General features: G+C 41.9%; 1 protein-coding gene across 5 annotated transcripts in view; it reads left to right on the top strand.

The window, feature by feature from the left end:
- Window positions 1-518: 518 nt before the first annotated feature.
- KCNQ5 (potassium voltage-gated channel subfamily Q member 5) overlaps window positions 519-19,849 on the top strand; it is a 311,589-nt gene continuing 292,258 nt past the window's right edge. For 4 of the 5 annotated variants that reach the window (XM_086608279.1, XM_086608278.1, XM_086608280.1 and 1 more), the window contains exon 1: window positions 522-877. In XM_086608279.1, the coding sequence (XP_086464405.1) occupies window positions 522-877 (356 nt within the window). Of the gene's footprint in view, window positions 878-19,849 lie in introns of all 5 variants that reach the window. The other variant, XM_086608281.1, reaches the window with a different exon arrangement.

Below are 19,849 nucleotides of genomic sequence, written 5' to 3'. Positions count from 1 at the left end.
GCGGCCCCCGCCTGCCCCCGCCGGCCCGCCTTTCTCGCCGAGTTTCTCCGCCGCTGGGAGCAAGAGCAACAGCTTGCCCGGCCCGGCCGGGCCAAGTGCCCCGCGAGGCAGAGAGGGAGCGGGGCGGCGAGAGGAACCGCCGCGCCGCGGCCCGGAGCCCTCGCCCCCGCGGCCTCTCCGCCGGAGCCGCACGGAGCTGCCCTCCCGCCGCCCCGTCCCGGGCCGCGGAGCCACGCCGGGCGGCGCTGCGGGGGCCGGCGGCGGGGCGCCGCCGCCCGGGAGGAGAGCGCGCCCCGGAGGGCGCCCGCTCCCTCGCCGGGGCCCCCGCGAAGCTGCCGCAGCCCGGCCCGCCGCGCCGGGCGCCCAAAGTGGCCCGCGCCCCCGCGCCCCGCGGGCGCCGCCCGGAGACCCTCGGCCCCCGCTGCCTCCTGCGGGCCGCCGCCGCGGGGTGCCTGGCCGCCGCCGCCCGCGCCCTGCTTCGCCGCGGCCCCGGCGCCCGCCCCGGCGCCCGGGGTGATGCCATGCCCCGCAACCACGGCGGCGGGGAGGAGGGCGGCTCCGCGGGGCTCTGGGTGAAGAGCGGCGCGGCGGCGGGCATGAAGGATGTGGAGTCGGGCCGGGGCAGGGCGCTGGCGAGCGCGGCGGCCCGCGGCGACGGCCTTCTGCTCCTGGGCACCGGCGGCGCGGCCGCCCCCGCCGGGCTGCGGGAGGGCCGCCGCGGGAAGCACGGCGCCCGCATGAGTCTGCTGGGGAAGCCGCTGTCGTACAGCAGCGGGCCGAGCTGCCGCAGGAACGCCAAGTACCGCCGGCTGCAGAACTACCTGTACAACGTGCTGGAGCGGCCCCGCGGCTGGGCCTTCGTCTACCACGCCTTCGTGTGAGTACCGACCCGCTCCCCTCTCCTCCCGTCCCGTCCCGTCCCGTCCCGTCCCCCGGGCCGCCGCCCGCACCTGCCCCCGGCGGCGCGGCGCGCGCCTTCCCTCCTCCCCCTCCGCTCCCTGAGCATCGCTCCGCGGTCGGCGGCAGGTTCCCGTGGGAGAACAAGCAGCCCGCGAGTCGCGCCGAAAGTGCCCGGGAGGCAGCAGCGGAGGCGGGGGAGCCGCTGCCACCTGCGGCGCGGCGCTCCGCGGGCGACGGAAAATCCGCGCAGCCCTCGGTGGGAGGTGATGGGGTGCAGGCACGGTTCACCCGGGCAGAAAGAGCCGGAGGAGGGCACCGCGGGGAGCACATGCTCGCTTGTCCCCCGGGCGCTTGAGGCCGCCGGCTTGCGCGGGAGGCTGAGTGGCGCTCCCGCAGCGGTCGCCCCGGCCGCCTCGAGGTTAGACGGGACGAGGGGTGCCGGCCGCTCCCGAGCCCCTCCCCGTGGCGGCGGGGCGCGGTGGAAACTCTGTGGGTAGCCCCGGCGTGCGTTTTACTTGGCGGACAGCGAGCGCTGCGCGGTTTGAAAAGTGAGCGCCGCGGGGCCGGGCGGCGCGTTTCCTCCTCCCGCGTGTTTTCCGAGCGCGCGTTTTTTTCCGCCCCGCGGGGAGCGCAGGGGACAGCGTGGGCCGCGCCGCCTTCCCACGGGTGTGCTGGCCGCGGGATGCCGCCGCCCAGGTGCGCCCACCTGCTGCTCGCAGCACCGGGGCCAGCCCCGAGGAAGGGCGCAGCGAGCAGCACTGACAGCCCGCTCCTCCGCTCGCTGTCACTTCTGCGCTCCCTCTTTTAGCAAGTGATTCCTCCCGTCCCCCTCAGTCTGAAAGGGCTGGTGACTAAAACACCCGTCCCGCCGCATCCCTCTGGGGTGAGCAGTACTGTCACCGCGCTGTGAAACCTTGCGCTGCTTTACTTCCAGGGGCTTGTCTGGGAGAGCTGTGTGAGGGGTACCTGAGGCTGTAACTGCTTAAAGTATCTCCAGGGTCAATGGTGTTCCTTAGTTCATTAAGAATCCTCTGTTTTTACGGGCTTTGGTAATATTCGGCTCGAAAGCCTTTTGGATGGCTGAGCGAGACGTGCAGTGCAGGCTGGCAAGGAGTCATTGTGCTGGATCATAGTCCTAGCTAAAAATGTTGCGATAAATTACAGAGGATGATAGGCATTAGTGTGTCGGGATGTAAAACAAGGTATTTCTGTGTTTGACTACAGAAAATATACAGTAGATAAACCAGAAGATTTACTTAATATGCTGTAGGTAACTATATTGCCATGATAGTTGCTGGAATCATGCTAGCGGTTACAGAAGCTTCACTAAAAATGTAACTGTTCCCTAAAAGCTGTTTGATAGCATGAAGAGTACTCCTTTCCCAGCAGCAGGGAATCCCCAAACCCTACTTTAATACAAGTTTTTATAAGTGAAAACAACACTTTGCCAAATACATGGCAGTCTGATTAATAAGATACTTTGTGGACAGATTTATTTAATAGATGAAAATTGCTATAGATAACAAGCCGTAGAAACCAAACTTAATGTTATATTTTATTCAGTAAAAATATTTTCGTCTACTTAGAAGATCTGCCCATTCCCTCTGTTTTACCATGAAAAGCAACTTTTGCGGATGGAACTTTCTCGTTGGAGGGCATTTATTTGGTACATTTTGCTGTTTGGGTTCTTACAAGTTTTATCCTGTGGCGTAGATGGATGTTAATTAATGTTGTGAGAATCACCAAGGTATTTACTAGGAATTGTCTTACTGCAGTGCTTGAAGTTCTCATGCAACATCCGTAAATTGTAGTTTTGGACCTTTCTCTTTGAGATCATGATGAAGATCATTAAAACAAGGAAAGTTCAAGTTGGAAATAAAGTTGACAAGTTTAAACCTCAAAAATAAAAAGGTAAATTTCCAAACAGAGTGAAGTCATGACACAGCAGCACTGTAAACAAGGAAGATTGCCAGCTGCGTTTAGATAATTGCCTGCATAGAAAGAGTGCCAGTTTTAATTTTTAATTGCAAATGGCAATTCTGGCAGCTGTAAATGCCAACATTATATCTTTTATCTGAGCAGATCTGTGTGAAAGAGCTGAAATATTACTGTAATATAAAGGCACCTAGTAATAATATTACCTTTACGAATCTGTCACCACTACCGTGTTTAAGGTGCATTTGAAGTTCCATTGGATTTCGACAGCCGTCCTCATTGCCAGTCTATAAATTATTTTAATGTGTTTATATAATTCTGATTTAATGATTGCCAGACATTCAGATAATATTTTTGGTGTTTCAGGCTCCAATTTTTTCCAGCCACCTGATCAAGTACACTTGCATCTTGGAAAACATACTTTCTTACAGAATTTAAAAAAAAAACAAAAAACACAAAACAAAACCCCAACTGTTTGAAAAAAAGTCTTGACGCAGACAAGTAGCTTGGAGTGGCAGAGACAGTGCTAAGTACATGGAAAGAGATGTCTGTTCCTACCTCTGCTAAGCTATTCTTGACTGCGATGGAGCCTGTTAGAGCTCTGTACTATTTCTTTTAGAGGAATGGGCTCTCTGGTGTGAGACTTCCTGTGTAGATCATTGGTCTCCTGAAATGAAGCACGTTCTCCTACACAGGTTGAAGTAACGCAAGGGTGGTTTCAGAGTTTCAATTTCAAGTCTTTACTCTATAAGTTTATTTAGGTTTGTCTGTTTGTTTTTGAAATAGGAAGTGAGGAATTAAGCACCAGTTATAAATAAGAAACCATCCCTGCAGTGCTATTTTTCCTTTCTCATTTCCATAGGGAAAAACACTTTAGAGCTGAGAATTAGGCACAGTTCACTCTTCTTTTTTCTTTTTGCCCTTTCAAATAAGACAGAAAAATAGGCCAGCCACCTGAGGAATGAATGTTGTGACCTACATTCAGAAGTCAATTGGTTAATTTATTTGTAAATATGAACTTGTAAAATGCTGGAACAGATGACACCTGTTCTGCAAGCTTCTACTACTAGAGGAAGGATTTACTCTTGAGCAAAGGCCTTTGACTTCAGTATAGTTATGCTGGGGAGTAGAGCCACAAATTACGTGTTTCTGGGCTACTTTTTGTGTACCTCAGTAGTTCTTTACATGGAAGCCCTAGTTAAAAATCTAAGATCTTTACAGCAAGTTTTTGAAAAACTGCTCTTCAGATATCACAGTCTTCTGTTCTTAATCATTCAGGAACACCAAAAATATGAACACTTATAAAATCAGAAAAGAACATTCATACCGTTTGTGAGTAATGAGTCAGTAACTTTAACTCCTGCTAGTAAAATATTTATGCCACACCACATCACCTACACATGGAGCATGTGCATATTTAACGCACACGCATCTACATTAAAATGCTGTGATATTGCAACTTTTCAAAAGCATTGTCTTGGGATGTCATAGAATTTCCTTCTGTTGTTGCTGTTGTTTATTTAGATTATTTTGAGTTTGGTTTGATAAAGATGTATAGATATTGCCTTACAGTGATCAAAGGGGAATTCCAGACATGTTGCAAATTTAACTCTGGGTTTCATCTTCAGTTGTCATAAGAATTTTTTATTATTTTCATTCTTAATTGACATTCTGAAAAATAAATTACTTGAGAAGTTCAGAAAAAAAAATACTACTCTCTGATACTCTTTATAGTGGTAGAATATAATTAGTTGCATAAGTTTCCTAATTTAACATGTTGGATTTATTTCAGGAATAATAAGGTTTCTGTTTCTTCCTGACTTCTTTGTAATATACTCCATGCAAAAGTCTTTAGCGTTTGTTGTGGGATGTCCTTCTCTTTGGAAAGCCACCACCTTTTGCTCTGGAAGCTTCTGAATCACAAATCACAGGGCTGGATGTGTGCACAAGGGCAGTATCACTTTGCATTGCCTGTGCTGATAGGTTTCCACAGGCATCCTCTGTTGGTCACTGCTGGAGATAAGATGTGGTGCTGGATAAATTTAAGAGCCTGTATGATGTTCTTCTTGTCCTTTATGTTATTGATGGAAAAAGAATGAAAAATTATTTCTGAAAAAAAAAAAATCTAATGATGCCATCAAAGATATAACTAGCTATTTTAGTTTTCCAGATCTGCTGGAAAGGACATCGCTTACTAATGATGAGATGGCTATCAAACATGAGTGTCTTTGCATGGAAGCTAATAGCGCTGCATCATACTGTGCCATCTGTATAATTAGGGAGGTTCCACATTCTGAGTAGAAAAATGATAATGTGCAGCAGCCTAAATACTTCCTTTTTCTCATACTATCAGAAAGTAGGAGAAGTTGTTTTATCTCTTTATTTTATCCATCTCAAGGCATCTAATGAACTGGTTCCAGGTACCCTGTGGGTAGATTTGTGGCTTTCGTCTTTTTGAGTACCGTTTCAGAGTCAGGGTCTGATGTTGTTAGGATAACAATATATTTGTATATGCTTTAAAAACCAAGTAACAGCATGATATTTACCAATAACAAATAATAGGATTGACAACATAAATGATGCGGTATAGCAAATCTTATTAGTTACTAAGGAGGTAAAAATTTAAAACTCTTTAACTGTAACACCTAAGCTTTAGTACGCATTTTCTTTCAGGGAGTGACAATGAACGATAGTGGATATTTAGATGCACTTCAGCATAAATAAAATCTAAAAACTGCCGCGGTTTGTCACATCTGAGGCTGGCTGTGATTCCATATGTGCGCATATTTCTCACTTAAACGTTGTTTGGAAGGGACCTTCAGAAATCACCCAGTCCAACTAGAAGACACATTTTTCCCAGTCGTGTCAGCCAGGTTTTGCCTAGACAGGTCTTAAACTTCACTGGATGAAGGTCCCACCGCCTTGCAGGTCTGCAACACCCACCTGTTGAAAAAAGAGCGGTTTTCACGTCGGGAGGGAAGGATGGGAGAACCAACCTGAAGATCCCAAGTGACAGTCAATAGTCATTGCCCCTTTATGTGTCGTCTGGTACTAGCAAGAAGAATTTGGCTTCTTTATCCTTGTAATTTCCCTTTAAGTAGCTGTAGGCTGCTACTGTATCACCTGTTAGATCACTCTCTTGCCAGACTGAACCAGCTCAGCTCCCTCAATTTCTACATCAGACACAAGTTCGAGGTGCCTGACTATCTCAATTGCTCTCTTGCGTCTCTTCCAGCTTCTGCACACTGTTCCGCTGCGGGAGGCACAACTGGATGCCATAATGTGAGGCCACACTGAGTAGAGGAGAAAAATAATTTCCTTCAGCCTGGCCCCACACCTCTAATGTAGTTGTATGCTGCTTGCCTTGTTTGTGATGAGGGCATGATGTTGCCTTGCACTCAACCTTCTGTGTCCACTGGAATGCCATGGCCCTTTTCAGTGGGATTATTCTGGACCAGATGCAGATCTCTGCTTTTCTCTTAATTTGACTTCATAGTTTTTTATGTTCACGTCCTTTATTTTCTTGCACTATCTCAGTCGCTATACGCTGATGTGAGAGGCAGAGAGACAACAGTCTTTAAAACCACTTGCACTTTCTCTGTGATTGGCAAAGATAAAATGGTCAACAACGCTTCATTCCTCCACTTTCCTGGTGTTGTTCATGGACAGCAGACCTCTACTGGGACCCTGTCATTGGCAATAAATAATGTCTAGCTTCTCTTTTTCACTTGATTTTTGTTGGAGAGCTATTGCCCACCTCAGGATATTCAGTAGATGGGTATCAGGAACGTTTATCATGTGATAAAGGTTTTCAGAGTAAGCTCTAGATGATGTCTTAATGAGTTAGACACCTTTTTTTTCCCCCAGTATTTTTTAGTTTCTGTGTTATAAAGTCATGACATCTACAGAGACTTGATGCTCTTCGCATGCTCCAAATCTGACTATATTTTCAGTAGCTTTTCACCCTGGTTTACTGTTGTTGTTTGTAGCTTGTTTTCTGAATTGGATGAAAGTACAATTGAACTAATATTTTTGCAATAATTGCAAATAATTTCTAGCATTAACCAAATGAAATACCAATGATCATTCAGTCATTAGTAGTGATTTTCCTGTTCATGAGAATAAATATCATTAATATATTTACGAGTACTCATAAAAATGCAGTGAAATTTTTCATAATAGTTTCAGTGGAAAGGAAAAGCACATGGTTTGTAACTTTATTAATCTTTTTATGGAGAAAATATATAGAAGGAAAAACTTCTGTTCACTATGTAAACTTCTGACATTGCAAATAAAACTCATTGCTGTAAGGTAGTTGTTTCTTAATAATTCAAAGGTAAAATGTAATTGCCAACTGTTTAACATTTCTCTATGGTTCATATTTCCATTACCATAAATATCTAATGAAAATTAAAGAAATTTTCCACTGATTTTAATTGAAGCAAAAGTGAGTTCTCTGTGCACAGGTAAAAAAGACGGATTAGAAAGCATAAATAATACTATCTGATGAAAAATCTTTAACGTGTACATAATAGACATCAGCCGCTACATTAGTCCTAATGAGGCAGATGTTTATTAGAACAAATGTTGCTTTTTTCCTTTGCAAACTATTAACACCACAGAGCATGCATTCCTGGCTTTTTAAATTAATGCTGGTATATTGAGATTCACTTCTAAATATGTATTATATAAACTATATTGAGTTTGAGGAAACTTTTTTTTCCTCCTTTCTTGTTTTCTTTGAGAGATTTTTTTTTTTTTTTTTTAGTTTGGTTTAGAGATTTCCTATAAGAGAGCAGACGTAGATTACCCAAGGGATTACCACTACAGGTCATTTAAGGTAGAAAATTCATCAACTGTACAGTTTATTAATTGCAAAATAATTTTTAGCAGTTGCTGTGCTGATGTGTGAAGCAAACTTCCTTTAAGGATATTAATTAAAAGTTCAAAGGCTGTCTTTCAGGTCAACTGCACTTAATCAAGAAGTACTCAATTTTCTGTTGAGTATTAGATTTATCTTGTGATAGCTGGCCGACTTGCAGTGTAATTGTGTTACAGGAAGCTCAGCAAAACCTTCATCACTTTGGGCACTGAAGTGTAGTCTCAGGCAGTGTCTTCTCCTTGAAAGACTGGGTGATTACTTCTTAATATATACTGTCTGGTTCAGTGATTCAGAGGTGGACACAGTCCTCTAGCTAGATGTATCTGAATTTCTCTGTTTGGCCTTCACCCAAGAAAATCTGCAAACATAAATGTGTGTATTTTCCTTAACAGAGATGGACATAAATACGTATGTAAGCATTTTCTTGAAGAGTGAATGATTTTCAAAAGCATGAGGTACCTGCACCTTCCTTTCATTATTCTATTGAGTGGGTAATTCACTTTTTTCTCCCTACTTGTGCAGAATGAGGTTTAACAAATGAATCATGCTCTTAAACTGATTAGAAATAATGAAGAAAGGAAGTTCTGTACCTGCCCACTTCTTGATTTAAGCAATATATTCGTGTTTATCTTGGCGTCCTTCTTGCTTTGAGACTCCCTAGTTCAACAAAGTAAACATATTACGACTTTCAAGATTTCTGTAGAGTTTTAGTTATTTTATTGTAGTCATACCCGATATCATATGATAGCAACAGACTGGTGCCAGGAGTCAAATATGACCAAATCAAGAGAGTAAAATCTTCCTGCTTTGAGAGGAAAAAACCACTACCGAACGCATTCAGACGCCTCTCTAGTTCACCAGTGTCGTAGATTAGAGCATCTACACGCAGCCTTTTGAGGTCATTCAGTCAGAAATAGCATCAGCTTCTCCTAGGGCATTAAATTTAATTGCTTTCTACGGCCTGAGCTCATCCATAACCATGGTATCTAAGAATTACCTATTAGAAGCAAACGCACAAATCTTCCTCTTCCAGGCTCTCGTGGCAGAAATGCACTTAAAAGTTACTACTGGGGCCTTTCTAAATAAGCAGAAGGATCGTGACATACTGGAGAGGGCCTTTTGTGGGAAAATTAAGATGAAATATTGTTTTGGATGCGCTTCTGTTAAGTAGTGGGAGTGGAGGGCCACTCGTCCTTGGCAGCGAGCTTGGAAACGTAGGTCGGTCTCCCCAGGAGACAAGCCTGTATCAGTAACCACATCTTCTCGATGGCAGAACTGCCTCGTCTTCGGAGAATGGCAGGCGATGACTCAGTCGAGGTTGGCGTAGTGAGGCTGGAGCGTGTGTCTGCACTGCAGCCGGGGCTGGTGAGCAGGTGATGTTCTTTCAGGTGGCTCAGTGCCTGAGAAGGGGCATTGCCCTGTTGCCAGGAAATCACACTGTCAACTCATCAGCTTGAAAAACTCTTTCACATCCAAGGAAGTTATGCTGGCTGAGGATAGAAGTAGTCTCTAAAATCATTAGGAGGAAAGAAATCTCTGTTTCTGCTCTCGTCTCTTGTGCAGTTGATACTTTCCTGTAGAGTCAGTTTTTTTCACACGCGTCGGATGAAGCATTGCCCCAGGAAGGAACGCAGTCTCGCTCCTCGCTGCTCTGTGCAAAAGGATGCGTGTAGGTGGCAGGAAACGTAAAGCAGCGTGTCTATGAGGGAAAGAGCTATTTACAGGTGTTTGTGCCATGGGTGGGAAAGAAAAGCCTGTGCTGGCAGTTGGTTTTTTTTTTCTTAGACCTGTCCCTCAGACTCTTCTGAAGTGCAGTTGGGAGGCAGAACTGCTCACGCTTTTGGCTCCACGTGCTTGCTTTTACTAGAAATGTTTTTCGAGCAGGTTCCAGTAGACTTCCTATGGAGTATATAGTTAAGTATGCATGCTCTCAAGTGATTTACTCAATTGCATTTAATCTGTGGATGTTTCTCTTTGAGAAGATGTCCCGACTGCATCCGTAGACTGAAGATGAAGCGGAATTTAGAATAAAAGAGGAACAGCTTTGCTAATGTCTGTGGGTGTTGTAAATTTTTATATAATAGAACAGTTTGTTCAAACAGATGTAATCCTATCCCCTTAAGCATAGAAACACTAGGTTTCATTTGGTGGTTGGAGATACAGTCTGGAAAGAAGTTAGCCTTCCTCAAATGTCGCACTGGCTGCTGACTAAACTCGTGATTTGGCTTCTGCAAATAATCTGTTTGCTGGGGTATTGGAACTGAGAGGTTATTGTAGGCAGTGATGAGGCGGGTGGTGATCCTGAATTATAAATGCTCTTTGAAAGGAATTTTGGTTTTCATCCTGAAAATGCCTGTAGACATATTTTTTAGTGGTATTATTAATAGTTTTAAGCACTTACATAGTAGTTAGTAGAAATCATCAAACTGAGCATTGATTAAAGCTCTGTCTTTCAACCAGGGATGATGGCGAAAACCCATCTGAATTAGAGACATATTTATAAAGCTTCTGAAGTTTATACGTGAGAAGTTCTTGTATGGAGGGATGAAGGCCTATCCTGAAATCTTCAAAGCTACTGCATTATATACGTGCAGGCACTCCACATGAGAATTCGCTGTTTGGAGATATTATGTAGGGAGTGTTACGGTGAGAGCACTCGTGGAATTGCAGAGGCAGGAGACATTATAGAATCATAGAATGGTTAGGGTTGGTGGGAACAAAATCATCGAGGTGAGGAATAATTTATGAATATCTACTTGATTTTAACAGTACTCGACTGATACTGAATATTACCTTAAGGTTAGAAATGTGCTTATCTTACATTAATAATATGTTTTTAATTAACATTTTTCCTCTTTTATTATCTGCTTTCTGTAGAGAGAAAGCTGAAGTACCAGTGCGAATCAATTTACTGGATTTATATATAAATAAAACATGGTATTGATCTTTACATTTTTCTTCTATTGAGGTCTTGACCCTGTGTGCAGACCTGAGGAAATAATCAGTAATATTTTTACTACAGCATGAAAATTTCACTACCTGATTGTGTTTCTGATCACGTTTTCCTTTGGTAAATGTTTATGTATTTGAGGGTTAGGGCGTGCATGCCCATGTTCTGGTAGCTAAAGTGAAGAAGAATCTGTTGACTTTTTATTCAAGTCCAGCAATGACCAGGTTTCTCTTTAGATTTAAAGCCTTAGCTTTCAGTGTTTTTCTGTTTTTTTCTGCTGCTGTGATGAATAGCAGCATAATCTGTACCTGCAAGATAAAGTTGCCCAGTGGACTATAGAAGGTAAAATCTCTTCTAGACTGTGGCTGATCTTGGCGATGGCTCTTGATAATTGAATTCATGGGGAGGCAATCATCCTTGTGCCAGTCTGGACCCTCCTCTCCCTCCTTGCTGAGCCTCAGATGGTTTATTCCCATGCGGGTCCACTCTTTGGTGGAGCTTTGGTCATTTTTTGGCTGCTCTTGCAGGTCATTTGACAGGAAGGGATGAAGCTGGGTCAGCATAGCACAGCCCAGTCTCTGACCTCCAGCATGGCTACAATTAGACTTGGAGGAAAACCTGAGGAGCTGCATCTGAAATTCTGCTACTTCTGAATACCTTTTAGCTCGGTGAGAAATACAGTCCTCAGGGACTTTTTCTGCAGGAAGGAATTCAGTCAGTCTTATTCCTGTCCAGGGAATTTCTCCTTGAAACCATAGCTGAGTTAATGATACCCATAAAATATCAAAGACATCTAAAAATATAATAATATTAGATTAAATGTTGTTATTGCTGCTGTTCATTAATGGGGAAGCTGGAGCTGAAGTAGCTGTACTAAACTGAACTGCATTATCACACAGGTGTCAGAAGTATTGGGGAAATCCTTTATATGATTTTGCTCTCCAGAATTTTTTCATCCACCTATATCTGTAAATTACCTCACTGCAATGTAAAGTGATGGCATTCCTTTTGGCTTGCCTGTATCACCAGCTTTAGGAGTTAATAATGAATAATATAATGGATAGTGACTGAAAACTCAGATATATTAAGACAGTGCAGATAGTGACATTTCAGATATGATCTGTATCTGAAAGATAAAATTAACAAACAGAATGCTCAATGTTTAAGAAATATGATTTTATGAAATTTTGATTGTGTTTTTCAGGTTTATTAATCCCTGGCAAAGTTGTATTCTTCTCTGTCTTGAATGTAAAAGAAGCAAATTTCTGTGAAATAAGACTAAAACCAAGACTATCCTGGATGAAAACGTGAACAGTTGAAAAGATTTTGAAGTCATTTAGAGAAGAGTCAGTCAAGAGATCAAAAGTGTATTTTGATTTTGGGAATCATAGAATGGTTTGAATGGGATAAGTGTATTAGGGAGGTCCACGCATCTCCCAGTACCTACATTTAGCATCCTTCAGTGAACCAGTGTTTGCCATCACCGCAGTCCGGTGTGTATGGTGGAGCAGTGCCTTACGAACATGGAGGGTATCTGCTATATTCAGTACGTTGCGGTGGCTCAGTAATAAAGTTCTGTCTTTCAGCCTCACCTTTAAACGTGAGGCATATCATGATGCATACCTGACATTGGCAGGTTATGCTGTTCCAAGTATGGATGTGTGGATTCATTTCAAACTGAGGGCTGCCTTGCCTACCTCTAGAGGGGGTGCAGGTGACAGCAACAAATCACTGCACGTGCACTTCATACTGATTTCTGGCAGGAGGATAAAACCAGTATCTCACAGTCTCGCCCTGGGAACGGCTGGTTACATGTTCTAAAAAATCATCAGCGTTTTTAGTTTTATTAAAAGCAATAATTAATGCAGAATACTGGAAAGTTGTTAGAGTACCTTGTGAAAGTGATGGCACACCCAGCCTCAACTCTGCAGGATGTCGTTCGCGAGTTAGCAAACTTCTTTCATGTAACAAATGCAGGAGATGCAAGTTCATGATTAAATAATACCTAGTATTTGTATTGATTTTGTTCTTGGGTGCTCTAGTTATCTATCTAGCTATCTGTCAGCGTCTTAGATGCTCTGCAAACAGTGAAAAATCTTCACAGAAGAAATCTGTCTTTTCTCTTGGAATAATGTGGAAAGGCAACGCAATGGCATCGGTCAGCATCGTAGGCGAGAGTCTCAATCCTCCCCCTACCTTTTTCTAAATTACCACAGGCAACAGTGTCACTGTCTTTTATTCAGGTTGGTAACCCAGGCATCGTTTTTGAGATGGAGCTTTATCATTCCTAATACGATTTCCTTCTACCTAATATCTCAGAGGTATGACCTGTCTGTTGCCACAGCTCAGACTGTCACTCAAACTCTTCATATTTCAGCTCTCGCAGCCTCATTCTGTCTGGACTCAGCAGTATGCTCTGAGCGCTCACCCCTGTGACTGTGTGACCCCTGCTTCTCCACCCGGATTTAGCTCCTCTTAGTGCCCAGGGAGGAAGTTACTGTCTTACCTTTCCATAGCTGTAAAAAGCATCTGGCTAGTGAATTTTTAAAATTATGTTTATAACTGAGTAACAAAAACAGCAAGTCAACTTTACATGATCATTAAGTGGAAAAAAAGAATAAATTAAACTCTTCCGTTTTGCTGGATCTGACAATCTCAGCAGCATGTGATAGAAATGAAGACTAACATGGTTGCATACCTAACTTAACTGCAACTAAACCAACTGTCAGTAAACCTGTAACTAAAATGATGGTGTATTTTTTTTCCATTCACCTTCTGAAAGTGACACTAATTTTGGCAAATACTGAGCTGTTACATTAGCTGGGAATTTCACTATGTAACTATTTATGAATGTTATATATCGTGTGACCAATGAGAGTCTTCTTCCTGCGTTACTTCGCTTTGTCTGAAGATGCTGAGTTAGAGAAATGGATGATTGGTGGAAGAACCAGCAGAATGGCAACGCAGCTTCCCAGCCTGCAGCAAGAATACCAGGATACAGATGAATTAATGATGGTAAAGACACACGTCTTACAACTTCTTTCTGAGGTTGGGAGCTAAAAAACCAGCAGATACTAAGTGGCTGATAGAGAATAGTAAGAACATGGAAAGAGTAGTCAATGGGATGCCCTGGGAGAACAGATTGATATCAGTCTTATGGGTCCTTTGAAACAGGCTGTTGTCAAAATCCTAGGGCTTGACAAAATTTGAGAAAGGTAGGCATGAATTGAAGTTGTTTGTTTGTTTTAAGGTATGTGTTTATGAAGCTGCTTCTCTCAAAACAGGCTTCTGCATCTGCTTACTTTTGCATCTGCACTATGGAATGAGGATGGACTTAATGCTCTTGAGCTAGTTTAGTTAATTTCAACTAATTATGTTGCTGTGATATGGTCATTGTGTCTTTCAGGACATTCTACCAAACTTTTAAAGCCTGGTATAAATTTTGAGCAAATTCTTCAAAAAGAATATTTTTGCTTGTGACCTAGGATGGAACAGCAATTCAGATCTTTGCAACTAAAAGTCTTAAATAGTTTCTCTATCTTACCAGCTAACCTCTAGATGACAGGTGTTTAAAATTGATATATATTGTGTCCAGGTAGGCTGAGTCCATTGGACCATTCAATACATTGTGTTCCTTAAAATAGACCCTAGAATTTGTTGTACACACACCCGTGCGCGCAGAAGTCTTCTGGTTGTCTTTTGTGTTTGCCTTTTTAGTGCCTCAGAGAACATGCTGGGAAAGCTAAAAATATATGGCCTCTCCATTCATGCAACCGTAGCAAACCAGAGAGAACCCACACTTTGCTGAAACCTCACCCTTTTTCGTGTAGACACCTTTGTCTTCCCCAAAGACAAAGCAAGTAAGACTGTCAGCTCTCTTATCCTGAGGTGAAAAAAAACCACCCAAAACCACTGGAAAAACATGGTTATTCCTTTTTTTAATATGGAGAGTCATGGCAAACTTTTCAGTCTGAAGTGTTTCTAGATTTTTTTGCCAATGGAAAGGTGAAGAAAAGCTTCTTTTTCTTCTTAGCAGCTTTCAGGTGTTTTGTAAAAAGCCACTCAAAATAAAGACATTAGACTTACATTTGAGTGGCTTTTTAGCTGCTCTGACAAACAATTTTTTCTTCTTTTGGTTGTGTCCATTTGGTTTCCTAAGGAACTGATGATCTTTTCCTACCTCTGTGCTCTCCAATTAACTCAAGTCCTCCCTCAGAGGACTCTGGAACTGGAATCTAAGGGCTTGCTAATGGTCACCCTTGTAAGAGGACCCCATGGACATTGCTGAGGGGTGAAAAGAGCACAGCTTTTATCACAGTGGTTTATTTCCTTTGAAATTTCAGCATCATCCTGGCATTCAGTTCACACTGGTTCGGGCTTTCAGAAAACTCTCTGATGCATTCAAGCATGTAGGTGTTTATAGATATATATAAAAAAGTGCTGACATACATTCCTGTCCTCATTAGTAAAAGCAGAGAATATGATTTATATTTTGTTGAGTCAAACACTAGTACTTTTGGATAGAGAATTCTTTATCAGGTACAAATGGCAGGCCAAATCCTAAAGCTGTTTACTAGCCATTAATTCCAGGCTCAATCCAGAAGCTCTTACTCAAGCAAAATACCAGCAAAGTAATAGGATGCTTTATCTTCGTATTCTTGAATTTTGTAAGAGTGCTGTTAAAAAAAAATTCTACATCGAGTTCCTCTCAGCCCTGTGCCATCGCTGTCTTGTGCAGCCTCACGAGTGATCGCTTGTGCTGCGTGAACTGTGGTATGTTGTATGCCAAATCACCTGCAGCTGCAATGGATCACGATATGCTGTAGACAGTGTTTTTGGATCTTTGGTTTAACCACTTGCAATGAATAACAGAGACTATAAGTGGCAAAATACTTTTCCTTGAAAAGTAGCCCTTAAAATACTGCCGCAAAAGTAACCATAGAGTTTGGAAAATGGTATGGTACAAAATAATGCATTTTGCTACATACAGTTTTATTCATTTCTGAAAACGGTTGTTCTCTTGCAGGCATGGAAATCTGGATATATTCCTAATCTAAAATCAATAGGAAATACTTCAGTTGTTCTAATAGCTCTTAAGCATATTTTATTTTGATAGCTGATTGTATATTATGTTTGCAGCCTTTGTGCAAAGCAGTCTTTAATAGCAGGGTTTGCTTCATAATGAATACGGATGAAGACTGTTCTCTGTATTTGATCAATCTGAAAAACTCCATCTATTCATGTAATGCAGTTGATGTTAAGTTACCACATTGTTTGGAATTTATTGCCGTGTTGCTTGACACATAGCTATCAGCTAAAAGGACTCCTTCCAACTGAAACTCAAGACTTACCACTTCCCATTTAGAAAATGACCTTACAAGTTAGTCAAATGACTGGATTATCAAGGTTGTAATGGTTCTATGGAACAGCAGCTATTAATGGAAAGTTCTCAGTATTGGCATGGATCACTTACAGGTTTCTCCTTTAATTGGTGTCATCATTGCCTGTGTATGCAGTGGTTATCAATGATTTATAATTGCTTTATAGTTCTCAGCCTCATTCTTTTACTGTTATGATTAACTTTTAAGTTTCCTAAAATTTAGGCGCAAAATAAGTGAGGATTAATCTACTATTTTGTTTTGTGCTTTGTCTAGCAGCTTTGTATAAGTTGTTAATTATTAATGACCACCCTTGGAGCATGAAAACAAGTGTCCTAATGTTCTCCTGGTGAAATACATTTTCTTTTGAAATCTCTGAGACCAGATTTGGCCCAGTTGATTTACATAATTTGCTTGCATAGTATTGTGATAAAGAGTAAAGTAAAACAGCTCAGCTGCACCTGCCATCTTAGAGATGTCTCATAGCGAAGAGACCTGGATGAGCATGGTTTTTGTTTGGGTCATCTGGTCTGTTGCCCACCTGTCCTGGACCACAGCACCTGAGCTTATCAGTTTAGTTTAAGGATAATGACAAAAGTCGCAGCATGAGTTGCATGTTAAGTCTGGGTTTGTAGCAGTTAATGTGTTTGTCAGAGCCTTTAAAGGAATTAAATCTGGCTTTCAGGATTTTGTCTACAGAGAGATGATTGTGAAGAAAAAAACCTTGAATTTGTAAAGGTTTAAAAAGGTGGGAGATAACAGTTGGCAATCAAAGATATCACTGGTTTAGTGCTCTTATCCTAATTTTATGTCTAATCCCCTTCTGTAGCATTCAGTTTAGAATAGTCAGTCCCCTGACTCAAATTGCGTAAAGTCACAGTTGTGATGATACTCTTGGCAGTACTGTGGACAACTGTTGCTTTGAAACTGTTTCCTGTTGTGATCTTCCTTGCGGTGTGGGGTATGCTGAGACGTTACAACTTGCAGCTTGCGGTGTTTTATTGCTTAATTTAACCATAGATTGCATTTCTTATGGTTTGATTGGTTGGCAAAGCATGCAGAAATTCTGAGTCAGATACACCTATTTCTGGATGCCCAATGTCATCAGGTGCAGCCCTGAAGCAACACGTTCTGTGCAACTTTCCAGGCACAAAAAATGCAGAAATACAAGGGATGGTTTAAAAATTGTTTGGAAAAAAATAATGCCATTTGAGTTCTGATTGTAGTTGTTCTGATGAGCCTCTTGATAATGATGAGATTACGCTTTTTCTTTTTTTCTTTTTTTTTCTTTTTATTTTTCTTCTTATAATTATGACTTTATTACATAAGAAATATGCCAGATGAACATTCTTGCAAATGTAGGTGACCTGTGTAACCTCAGAGTGGCTATATAGAACCAGCATTGTCATTAAATTCCACAAATTTCTGTTTTCTGTAGCCCTGTCTTGGGGCATTGCTGTTGAAAGCGAGTTTTGTTTCTGTAGCTGGTGTAGCCTGGTTTGCATGACCAGCCTGCTAAGAAGTGTGCTAATCAGTGGTACTGCAGTTGGGTGCATGGTGCCGATTGAAAACAGGACTGAAACTAGCAGTTTGTATTCCAGGGAATACAGGAGTTATTCACTGCTGATAATTTTTGGCTCTTAGCAATTGGATTTGAATCTGTCACTAGGAGAAGGAAGCAGTTTGACTGTAATTGTCTTACTGAAAAAGGAAAATTATCTGATAAATGTTTCCTTATATTTGAAGACTAAGATTCTACTTAACAGATAAGTGTTAGCTGCATCAAACGTGATTACTTGTTTAATTGCTTATGTGTAAATAATGGAGTAAAATCCTTATGGGTAGTAATTGAGACACACCTGAGAGCAATTAAGTACAGCAGCATATAATATTGGTTTCCTTGAAATACAAGAAATACGTCAATACTCATGGCACAAAATCGCACACTTCCATTTACTGAAAATAACTGCCTCCTAAGAGAACCAGGTAGAATTTAAAGCCATAGGGAACAAATCCCATTTGTTATGCACTTTTCTAAAGAAACCCAGAATCTACTTTTAGTCTTTCTTTAGGTTTATCTTTTGAGGTCTGCCATCATTGTTTTATCTGCTTTGTTTGTGAGCTGATCAGCTCTACTCTTGGCTGAGAGCCATCATGGTTTTCTCTGGGAGGTACCAATAAATGTCTACTGAGGTGTGGCCATGTGGGAAGCCTGGCTGTCCTGGCACGCTCTTGGGTGCCGTTAAGCTACTGGTCTGCTATTGTTCTGATAGTTACTTCAAATCTGGGTAGTCAGTCTTGAAGCCTGTAGTGAATACTAGGTTTGGATCACTATGTTTTTATATTTAGTTGGACTTTTTCCCTATTGTGTATCTTCTTTTTTTTTTTTTTACTTTCAATGGTCTTTTGAGTCTTGTTTATTTCCTCTACTAAAAATCCTTTGCACATGATTTTTTTTTCTGTGAAACCTTACTTTAAGGTTAAAAATACACATATTGCAAAATTGTATTAAATAGTAAAGACTGGATTATTTGCTTTCTTTTATTTAAAATACATTTTGTAATCCAGTTAAGTAGATAATAACAGTAAGTGCGTTCCCTGAAATTCCAGTAAATAGCATGGACGACATCTTGAATTACTAAGAGAGGAAAAATGAAGTGACATTGGAGATGCAAAGGGTGGAAATATAAAGACAAAGCTGAAATTTTGGGAAATTGCCGTGGTATTTTGGTTTATTTATTAAAAGGAAATTATTTTATAAAGATATCATTCTAAAACTTATACACAGTGTTGTTTTTTTTTTTTAAATAATATTGATGTGAATGAACATCTATCCCTTGCTGTGTAGCTTTTGAAACTTTGGCATTTCTTCTGTGCTTTAACCTTTCCCTTCCTTTCTATGATGTTGTTTCTTTCTTTTGACCTCGTGGCCATGCACCGGATAGGTGTGCCAGTGCAACATGAGAATGTTTAACTCTATATGCAGTATGTATATGCTGTTTTATTCTTCATGCTAAATGCATACCAGAAGTACGACCAAGTGAATCGATTCTAACAAATTGCAGACTCGCCTTAACGTGCATCCATACAGTGGACTTACAGCTTTTATGCAGAAGTATATATGTGTGTATGTACAAGCATGCTGTTGAATGTAGCAGCTCCTGATTTCAAGGTGAAACAATGCAGGCTTTCTCCTTTCCACTCCATTTTAGGGCTAACTTGAACAAAAGTTGATGGGCTGCATCTGTCCTGTCTTGAACTTGGCCATGGGCCTCTTCTGGGCATCAGGTGGTAGTCCTTTTTACCCTTATACATAGTACATGGGTTTTTTTTGTTCAGACTGTCCAAAGGAATGAGAAAACTGTGTTGCAGCCCACCAGCATGGTGGTTTTTATAGCCCAAAAATTTAAATCACATGTTTTATGACCTGTCAAGTAGCATATGAGCCAGCTCTATGACCACTTCATCCTTCTCGTGTCCTTCTCCCCAGAAACGAGGAGTTGTGGGAGCAAACCGTCTCTGAAGAGAAAAAGCAAACCAGAGCAGGAGACTGAACAGCTGAAATGTTCAGGAGTGTAGTGACCAAGAACTCCTTCTGGCCACCTTCTCTTTAGCAGTATAGGCGTACCCAAAGGTATCTATAGCCCCTTTTGCAGAGCCTCCCTGGACCATTGTGTAGAATGAGTGATTGTCAGTTAGAGCTGATGAAGAATGCTCTTTGTTTTGTGAAAATGTGGGATGAAAAAAATTCCATCTCAAATTGCAGTGAAGCGTTGGCTTTCACTGTTTTCCAAATCAAATGTA

This window comes from Tauraco erythrolophus, chromosome 2 (genome assembly GCF_009769465.1).
Source record: "Tauraco erythrolophus isolate bTauEry1 chromosome 2, bTauEry1.pri, whole genome shotgun sequence".
Lineage (NCBI taxonomy): Eukaryota > Metazoa > Chordata > Aves > Musophagiformes > Musophagidae > Tauraco > Tauraco erythrolophus.
Note: the sequence above shows the minus strand (reverse complement) of the source record. Positions and strands in the feature narration are given on the sequence as shown.